This window comes from Melospiza georgiana, chromosome 4, assembly GCF_028018845.1.
Source record: "Melospiza georgiana isolate bMelGeo1 chromosome 4, bMelGeo1.pri, whole genome shotgun sequence".
NCBI lineage: Eukaryota > Metazoa > Chordata > Aves > Passeriformes > Passerellidae > Melospiza > Melospiza georgiana.
The window spans coordinates 20,267,267-20,276,496 of NC_080433.1; the positions used below are offsets into that span (position 1 = coordinate 20,267,267).

The 9,230-nt window shown below is 42.7% G+C and overlaps 1 protein-coding gene across 2 annotated transcripts; it reads left to right on the forward strand.

Moving 5' to 3' along the window:
- The first annotated feature begins 23 nt into the window (after positions 1–23).
- Positions 24–6,310, forward strand: RAD51AP1 (RAD51 associated protein 1). 2 transcript variants are annotated; one of them, XR_009114375.1, is made up of 9 exons: positions 24–96; positions 1,994–2,043; positions 2,294–2,420; positions 3,071–3,180; positions 3,507–3,581; positions 4,032–4,184; positions 4,836–4,982; positions 5,510–5,671; positions 5,835–5,923. XR_009114375.1 is itself a non-coding variant. In XM_058022786.1 (8 exons), the coding sequence occupies exons 1-8, from the start codon at positions 77–79 to the stop codon at positions 5,960–5,962; spliced, it is 810 nt and encodes a 269-aa protein (XP_057878769.1). In that variant the 5' UTR covers positions 24–76; the 3' UTR covers positions 5,963–6,310. The 2 variants fall into 2 exon arrangements, 1 of the variants encoding a protein (XP_057878769.1); XM_058022786.1 differs by lacking the exon at positions 5,510–5,671 and having other exon boundaries at positions 5,835–6,310.
- Positions 6,311–9,230: the final 2,920 nt, after the last annotated feature.

Genomic DNA, 9,230 nt, shown 5'->3' on the forward strand with positions numbered 1-9,230 from the left:
CAGCTGCGCGTCCGCAGCGGCACTTTCGGCGCTGCGCCTGTGGCGAAGGCGCCAAGCGGCGCCGGCGGCGGCGGGGATGGCGCGGCCGGCCAGGAGGTGCGTGTGCCGGGCTGAGGGACCGGGGGCTCGCCCGATCCCCTCGGGGCCTCTGCGGGATTCCAGGGTGGCACCTTTCTCTTCCAGCGGAGCGGTCGGGATCAGTGGCACAGGGTCGTGTTGAAGGCCTGGTATTAGTGGTGTCCCCCTGGGTTCTCTCGTAGAATGGTTTGGGTTGGGAGGGACCTTAACAACCATCCAGTTCTAATCCCCTGCCATGGCGGGGACAGCCTCCACTACCCCAGGTTCCTCCAAACCTCATCCAGCCTCGCCTTGGACACTGCCAGGGATGGGGCAGCCACAGCTTCTCTGGACAGCCTGTGCTAGGGCCTCACCAGTCCTCACAGGAAAAAATTTTTCCATGTACCCAATCTAAATCTCCTCTCTGTCAGTGTAAAGCCATTGCCCCTTGTCCTGTCACTCCAGGCCCTTGTCCAGAGTCTCTCTCCATCTTTCTGTGGGCTCCCTTCAGGCACTGCAAGGCCACAGTGAGGTCACCCCAAAGCCTTCTCCTCTCCAGGCTGAACAATCCCAATTCCCTGGAATTTGCAGCTCTTTCCTCCCAGCAGAGCTGCTCCATCCCTCTGCTCCCCTTGGTGTCCCTGCTCTGGCCTGGCTCCAGCAGCTCCCTGTCCTTGCTGTGCTGGGCCCAGGGCTGGATGCAGCCCTACAGGGGGGATAGTCCTGGGCTCACAATTGTTTAAATTGCTCATCCATGATTTGGAAGAAGGGTTTGATGTCCCCTCAGCAGTTCACAGATGACACAAAGCTGAGAGGAGTGGCTGATACCCCAGAGTGCTGTGCAGGCCTTGAGAGGGACCTGGACAGGTTGCAGAGATGGGCAGAGAAGCGTCTAAAATTCAGCAAAGGCAACTGCAGGATTCTGCACCTGAGGAGAAACAGCTCCATGCAGCAGCACAGGCTGGGGGTGACCTGCTGGCCAGCAGCTCTGCTGAGAAGTACCTGGGGGTCCTGGTGGACAACAGGCTGTGCACGAGCCAGCAGTGCCCTGGGGGACAAGAAGGCCAATGGAATCCTGGGGTGCGCTGGGAAGAGCAGTGCCAGCAGCTCAGGGAGTGATCCTGCCCCTCTGCCCAGCCCTGGGAGGCACATCTGGAGTGCTGTGTCCAGTCCTGGGCTCCTCAGCACTGCAGGGACAGGGAGCTCCTGGATTGGGGCCAGTGGAGCTGCAGAGATGATTCAGGGCCTGGAGCATCTGTGGCAGGGAAAGGCTGAGGGAGCTGGGGCTGTCCAGCCTGGAGAGGAGCCCCAGCTGAGAGGGGCCCTCAGCCCTGGGTGTCCCTGTGTGCAGGGAGGGCTCCGAGCAGGGCCCAGGCTCTGCTCCAGGGCCCAGCAATGGCACCAGAGGAACGGGCAGGGACTGAGGCCAGGAGGTTCCACCTGGGCAGGAGGCAGAACTTCTGTCCTGTGCTGAGCAGATTGTCCGGAGAAGGTGTGGAGTATTTAAAAAAAATCTACAAGCTATTCCTAATGAACCATTGTGTACAGTTGCATTGGTTGTAGATTTATCTCTGCTCTCTCTGCCGAGGGAACAGCTGGAGCTTTGCCAGGAGAGGGTTTGGGTGGATATCAGGAAAAGGTTCTTTCCCCAGAGGGTGCTGGTGGAGCACTGCAACAGGGAATGGTCACGGCCCCAAGGCTGCCAGAGCTCCAGGAGTGTTGGGACAGCACTCAGGGATGCACAGGGTAGAACTGCTGGGGTGTCCTGAGCAGGGCCAGGAGCTGGACTGGATGATCCTTGTGAGTCCCTTCCAACTCATGGATCATCCATGATTCTGTGATTCTGTTCTCTGAACATGTATTGCTTTTTTTACTTCGTAAAACATGATCTACCCAATATGATAACTTTTTTTTTTTTTTTTTTTTTTTGCCACAGGAACAAGAAAGTTGTTGATTATTCTCAGTTTGGGGATTTGGAAGATGATGGTAAGTGAGATGTTCTTGTACATCAAGAATTTGAAAATCGCCTCTTACATGAAAGCACATGTAAGAGAGAGTCTGTTGAATTTTCATTTTAAATACTTTTAAGGATAGTGGAGTCATAGTAATGGTGTTCTTTTAAAATAGAATTAATTTCCAGATAAAGTTATCTTGACATATTTTCAGTGTGCAATGAAAATGATGAAATTTAAGAATATAGGAAAACTCATGAGAGCTTGTTGCTGTTTTCCAACAGATGAAGACTTTGCACCTTCAAGCAAAAAGTCCAGAACACAGCTCAAGGAATCAAAGAAGGAGAAAAAAGAGAAGTCAAAAAAGCCCAAAGAAGTGACTCCATCACAGACACAGACACTTAGTAAGAGGTAAGAAATGTGGTCAACTCTATGTAAAATTGGATTTTAACAAGAATATTTGGGTTTGGTTTCTTTTCCCCTAGAGTTTTAAACAGCTGAGAACAAACAAGTAATACATGACTGTAATAAAGATTTTTACTGTTTTAATGCACCTTCAGATAACTCTAAAAATTCTGAGTTTCTTAGGGACTCCTAAACCAGAGAAATATAAAGACAAATTTGATTTCTTCTAAAAGAACATATTTAAAGGAAGATTCAAAGTCTGTGTCAATGAAAAAGAGAAATCTAATTTTTGTTAGTAGAGTTATGTTTAAATATTACATTTTGATGTGGCATTTCAAACAAAGGCAATCACTTTTTTTTCTGCAGTAATGCCAGTTAATAGTTCATATATTTATATATATGTATATATATGCACACATACACTGTTTTACAGTCATAATGCTTTAAAGTATAGAGTGCTTTAAAAGTTAGTGTGTATTTTGTCTAAATAATTTCAAAATGTGATATTTGTAACAAAACAAAACATGCTATAAAAATGTATTGAAATACGAATCTCTTCACAAGTATCTGAATTTAAAGAGTTCACTGAGCAAAAATAGTTTTATAACACTCATGTAATTGTTTCATTATTTAACATGTTGTCATTCTTTCCCTAGGTTATCCTTGGATGAGAAACTTTATAAAAGAGATTTGGAAGTTGCCTTAGCCTTATCTGTCAAAGAAAAATCTTCATATCCCCAAGAAGTGCAAAATTCAGAAGAGCAAGGTTACTTTGTAGTTCCATGCAACACTCTTTATTTATATGCAGTGAATTTGAATGTGGGAATTTACTTTACACTGAAATAGATTGAAAATTATATTTTATTTCATGATGTCGTGACAAGAGAGAGTTTCTAGGTATTGTCTGTTTTCTTATGTTCTTGAGGTTTTTTTTTCCTGTGAGAAGAAGTAACTCTTCTATAAGGTTTTCCTAATATATACTTGGATTAGAGATAGATAAAACTTCAGCTATTTTAATTTCTTGCTCTTTTTACTTTTTATAATGTGTTTTTGTACAGTATTTTAAATTTTTTCCCCTGGATCTTAAAACAGGTAAAAATATTGAAACAGAAAATACACAGAGGAGACCCCCTTTTTCCAATTGCAGTGTAGACAGTGAACTTTTAGGTAAGTTGTTCTCACACTCTTTTCACAAAAAACATTTAAATACCTTATGTCTTCTTTGTTTCCATTGGTTTATTTTGTTGTTGTTGTTGTTGATGATGTGGAAAAAAGGGTCTTTATCTTAAATAAAAGTTGAAGGATGTGTCAATTCTTTCATTAAAAATTTGGCCCCAGTCTTAAAATGAGCAAACCTGTGGATTGGTGAAATTTTGGTCTTTGTTTTGTTCGCCTGATTACAGATAAATGTTGATAAATTTGACAATGAGAAAATAAAATGAGAAGCACATGAAAACAGGTGTCAGTGATATGTTTCTGAAAAGTATAGCTTCATATCACCAAAATGAATTCTGGGCTCAGATACCAAATTATTATACTCAGATACCAAATTATTGTAGGGGAAGAAAATAAATTTATTGTGAATTTAAGCTGATTGAATCACTTTCTGGTTTGTAGGTCTCAATCAGGTTATGGATGAGGATGCACCTGAGGGTGATGGGAGGCAAAGGACAGCAGCAACCAAAGTTCCAGCACATCACAAGTCACTGGTGGTTGACAGTGATGACAGAGCCCATGATCCTGATGATTCTGACCCAGAGTCTGTACCCAGTAAGTTCTTCTCCACCAAATCCTCTCCTTACATGTGCTTTGGTTGTGATGAATTACATTTAGTTTGGATTTTTAGTGAAATTCGTGCTGTTTTGACTGCATTTTTCCTTACTCCCTCCTTACTGAAGCATCATCCCTCATACTCCTGACATGTCATTTGCACTTTCACACTAAATTTACTCGCTGGAGCTTATTCACTCCCAGACCAGCAAAATGTCACTGCTTCTCTGCATTTTTATGTCAGGAGAAATTCCTTCTGCCCTCCTTTCCAGGAAAGTTTCATCTCTTTAAAGATCCTCTGTTCATTTTGCAGTTGTTTTCTGGAGTTTGTGTCAAAACAGTGATTCTGGGGTAGTATCAGGTGTTGGAGCTTTCACTGTTGGGTTTGTTTAATCTTATTTTAAAAAGCAGATAGCCTCCCTTCTTTCCTTCCTGTGACTGTCATCTTTTGGAAGAGCAAGCTGCATCCATGTCTGCATCCATGTCTGTGTCATTCCCTAACAGGCAAGGTGTCTGTGTTAATATTTACTGCTTCAGGATGGGACAGTCTAGTACCATCCTCATTATTTCTGCTGTGCAGTGGTCTGTCATCTTAAGTGATGATTTCTCTGCTAAAAAGCATCTTTCTAAAGTAATTCTTTTCCATCCCAGCATCACCTATACTTTCTCCTTCCTGGATAATGGAGCACAACTCTGAGCCAAGGCAGAAGGTGATGTCCAGTCCCTTGGAAGCAGCTGGGAGGCCTCTACATGCATCAAGTCCTGTCACAGACAAAAAGCCTAAATGGACACCACCAGGTATGGGTGAGGCTGCAGCTATAGACATGTACATGAGTTGACTTTAGCTTTTGGCAATCTCTCCTAAAAAAAATAAGACAAAAAAAAAAGCTATTCCAGGAAAATGCCTGCTCTCTGTATACATTTTATAGAGATTTTCTTTAAAACAAAGAAGAGAGAAAGGAAGAAAAGCTATATCTATGTTTCATTTGCAGCATTATCCTTTACTGCTTTATCTGCATGGGATTTACAAAATGTTTTCCAAACTGTGAATCAGACCTTAATCAAAAGATCCTTTCATGTCCATTTCTCCCTTATTTAGAGCTTTCTTTATTTCTGGGATGTGCTAAATTATTATCTGTTCTAAACAAAGAATATTTTAAAAATACTGGAGTATTTTAGCTGCACTAATAAAGCAAATGCTTAAAAGCTTTATATTCTCAAGGTGTTTGAGCATGCTACTGCTGACTCCTGATTCTTTGATTTTTCTTCATATTTGCTCTTCTTTTCTGTACATGGTTCTTTCTGTTTGGCTCCTTTCTCTCAAGTCCTCGTTTCCCCATTGGAGTTGTGTTCAGTATTTCTCTGTGGAGTGCCTGAAAATGCCCAGGACACTGGGAGCAGTTGCCCAGTGTTGCTGCAGTGTGTGGCTGGGTAATTAACATGTGCAACATTCCTGCTGCACTGGCTCCCAGAGGGAGGAATCCCTGGTGAGTGATTTCCATGTGCCTCTGTGGTTTGGACCTTTTTGCACCCTTTTCAGAATGCTTCTTTTGTCCTGCTAGGAAAACAATTAAAAGATAGCAGTCATATGATACTTTTTTCCTCCTTTAAACCTCTAATACCTTCTTTTTGTTTCAAAATCATCTCCAGCTCCCTCAGGAAGCAGTAATGCCTCTGTGAAATGTGTTCCTGTTAAGTCACCTACTCACTGCCTAAGACTTGGCCTCTCCAGACTGGCAAGAGTCAAACCTCTCCATCCCAATGCTACCAGCAGTTAATGGTCAGTGACAGAGTGCCACACAGAGGAAAAGACTGTGGAAAGGGTTTTGCTGATAAGCACAGGGTGGGCAGCATCCTGGAATCATCCATTTTGGAGGACTCTTATTACAGATGTATCTCATGTTAAGATGAGTTTTTATTCTGCAAATTGCTAGGCATCTTTTAAGTGCTACTGAATAATAATGTTGTTTAATCAAAATGATATCTGGCCACCAGCTTTTTGATGTATTATATTCAGGTTTGTGATAATTTTAATTCTTTAGTACCTAAGATCTTGGCATTAATGTAATCTAGACAGCACTATGGCAGTATGATGATAGGGAAATGTTTTTTTTGAATGTTGTATTTTTTAAAAAAACTAAAATAAAATATTTTATAATGTCTAACTGTATTCCTTGAATGTATTAATTTTGAAGGTCACTTCAAATGTTGGTTGCAGTCTGGCAGATATTTTTGCCTGTGTATGCTCTTACTGGAAGTCAGCAGCATTAGTCAGGCTCAGACAATGAGGAATTTCCTTGGAGCTCCTGGGGTTTCATTGAGGATCATGATACCTTGCTAAGGTAGGGGTTTTGTAAAGCAGTGAAGTGATTGCTACTGATTAATGAAACTGAGCTTTTACTAATCCACAGTGTCAGTAATTTCCTCTGTAAGCCTATGGATTACAGTGGATGTTTCCCATGTCCACAAATTCTATTTGAATTCAGTCAAGGACAGTTACTCAGATGTTGGGAATTATCTCAAAAGGTTCTGGCAATTACATCCTTACCAACAGAGCACCTTGATTCTCTCCTATGTAAAATTGCATTCATGGCAGCAGATCCATTTCTCCATGATTACTTGGGACTCAGGGAATTGCATTAACAAAGGAATATAATAGAGTCATGGAATGGCTGGAGTTGGAAGGGACCTTAAAGATCATCCAGTTCCAAACCCCACCATGGGCAGGGCCACCTTCCACTATCCCAGGTTGCTCCAAGCCTCATCCAGACTGGCCTTGGACACTTCCTGGGATGGGCAGCCACAGCTTCTCTGGGCAACCTGTGCAAGAGCCTCACCACCCTTACAGGGAACAATTTTTCCTCAATACCCAATCTAAACCTACCCTGTGTCAGTGTGAAGCCATTGCTCCTTGTCCTGTCACTCCAGGTCCTTGTCCAGAGTCTCTCTCCATCTTTCCTGTGGGCTCCCTTCAGGCACTGCAAGGCCACAGTGAGGTCACCCCAAAGCCTTCTCTTGTCCAGGCTGCACAATCCCAATTCCCTCAGCCTTTCCTCCCAGCAGAGCTGCTCCATCCCTCTGATCCCCTTGGTGTCCCTGCTCTGGCCTGGCTCCAGCAGCTCCCTGTCCTTCCTGTGCTGGGCCCAGGGCTGGATGCAGCCCTGCAGGGGGCTCAGCAGAGAGGGGCAGAATCCCCCCTGCCCTGCTGCCCACACTGGGGGCTCAGCCCAGCACAGGGGGCTTCTGGGTCCCAGCACACACAGCCAGAGCAGGGCCAGCTCTCACCCACAGCATCCCCAGGTCCTTCTGCCAGGCCTGCTCCCTCTGTTCATCCCCAGCCTGGATTGATCCCCAGTACAGCACCAGCACTTGGTCCTGTTTAGCCCCATGAGATTCCCACGGGCCACTTCTGCAGTGTCCAGGTACCTGGGGACCACATCTCATCCTTCAGGTGTAATCCATGTCTTTGCAAAGCCTTCTGCTAATGGTTTCAGTGATTCCTTGCAGATTGCCTGTCTGCTCCTGATGCATTATGAATCAGGTTATTGTAAGGCAAAGATCACCGTTCCAGCTTTCATTATTTCTGGATAAAACAGAATTTTGTTTTGATTCAGAACCTCTTAAGTGTGTGACTATTACCTTCTGTAATTAAAAAGATCCAAAACTTTAATTTCCCAGGTCTGTATTGGTTCTCAGATAGTCTGTTAATATGAAAACCTGTATCTTTAAAGTGGTTAAATAATAGAGATATATCTTAATCCTCATTCAGAGACATGGGATTTAATTAGGGAAACAAATCTTTTCCCATTATTTTCCTTATAGAAACAAAATTGCCCAAATGCCATTTCCTGAGATCAAGTGCATCAGGAATTCCATAAACTGCTCTTTAATTTTTAGCAGAGGGATTTGGTGTCATTTGCTCTGAGCAGATAAATTTATTCTGCCTTTCATGTCAAATCGCTTTTGTTGGTCCAACTTTCGTTAACCCAACAGACTTGAAGCCTATCAGTGCAAACCACAAAGATGAAAACAGGATGTAACCACTTCTGGTGACCCTCTGAACAAAACCCTGCTCTTTGCATTTAAAACACTCTGTCCTGCTGCTTACAAAGAATTTCTGTTCTGTCTCCACTCAGGTGTGACAGTATTCTCTTGAGAAGAATCCAAAAAGATGTGATGAAAAAAAAAGAACTTTTTTGAGTTGAGGCTGTTTCTGCTCTGCTGAATCTGTCTTCACACCCCCAATATTTATAACCCTTCTGTACATTTAAATGAAGACTTGGACCATGAGTTTTTCTTGTACATTTTGGATATTAATAAACTGAAAATTCTTTTTCTTGCCTTTTGTATTTTCCCCCATTGTTTGTTTTTTTTTGAAATTGTTTTTGAATGTAACTCAGAATTTAAAGGTTAATTTTTTCCAACCTCAGCTGAATAAGAGGATGGAAGGACTTAACTGGCCTCGAGTGTAAAAGAATCTACATGGTCCTTAGTGTATTAAAGCTCTGTTTAATGCTCAGGTATTTCAATTCCTTCACCAAATTCTTTTTCATACTGACAGCCCTTGGAGACATTTACAATACTCCTATGTACAAAGAAATCACAAGAAATAGTACTGATTGAAACCCAGATGATATTTATCTGCTTGGTGATAGACCATCTTGTAGAGCCAAAGATGACAGATTCTCTTTCTGTTTTCCCCCTTGAACAGATGAGAGATGTGTTACACATTTTTTTACTTCCAGTAAATCTGTGTAAGTCTTGCTTTCATTTTATTATATTTGCAGGATTCATTAAGCTGAAGATTCTAAAGGGTTATAATCAGGCAGTTCTTTCAGAAATACCTTGTGAACCCCATCCCAGCAGAAAGGTTAGTAGATAGGTGCATATTTTTTAGAATGTTAAAAGTCTGTAACTATGTAGGAACTCAACATTAGAGGGCATAATAACATCAAGTTATCATCCCAGTGCAGTGGAGCTATGTGGCTATCACTTGTATCTGCAGTGTTTGCATGTCAGAGGGTCAGATGACAAGTGAGCAAAATA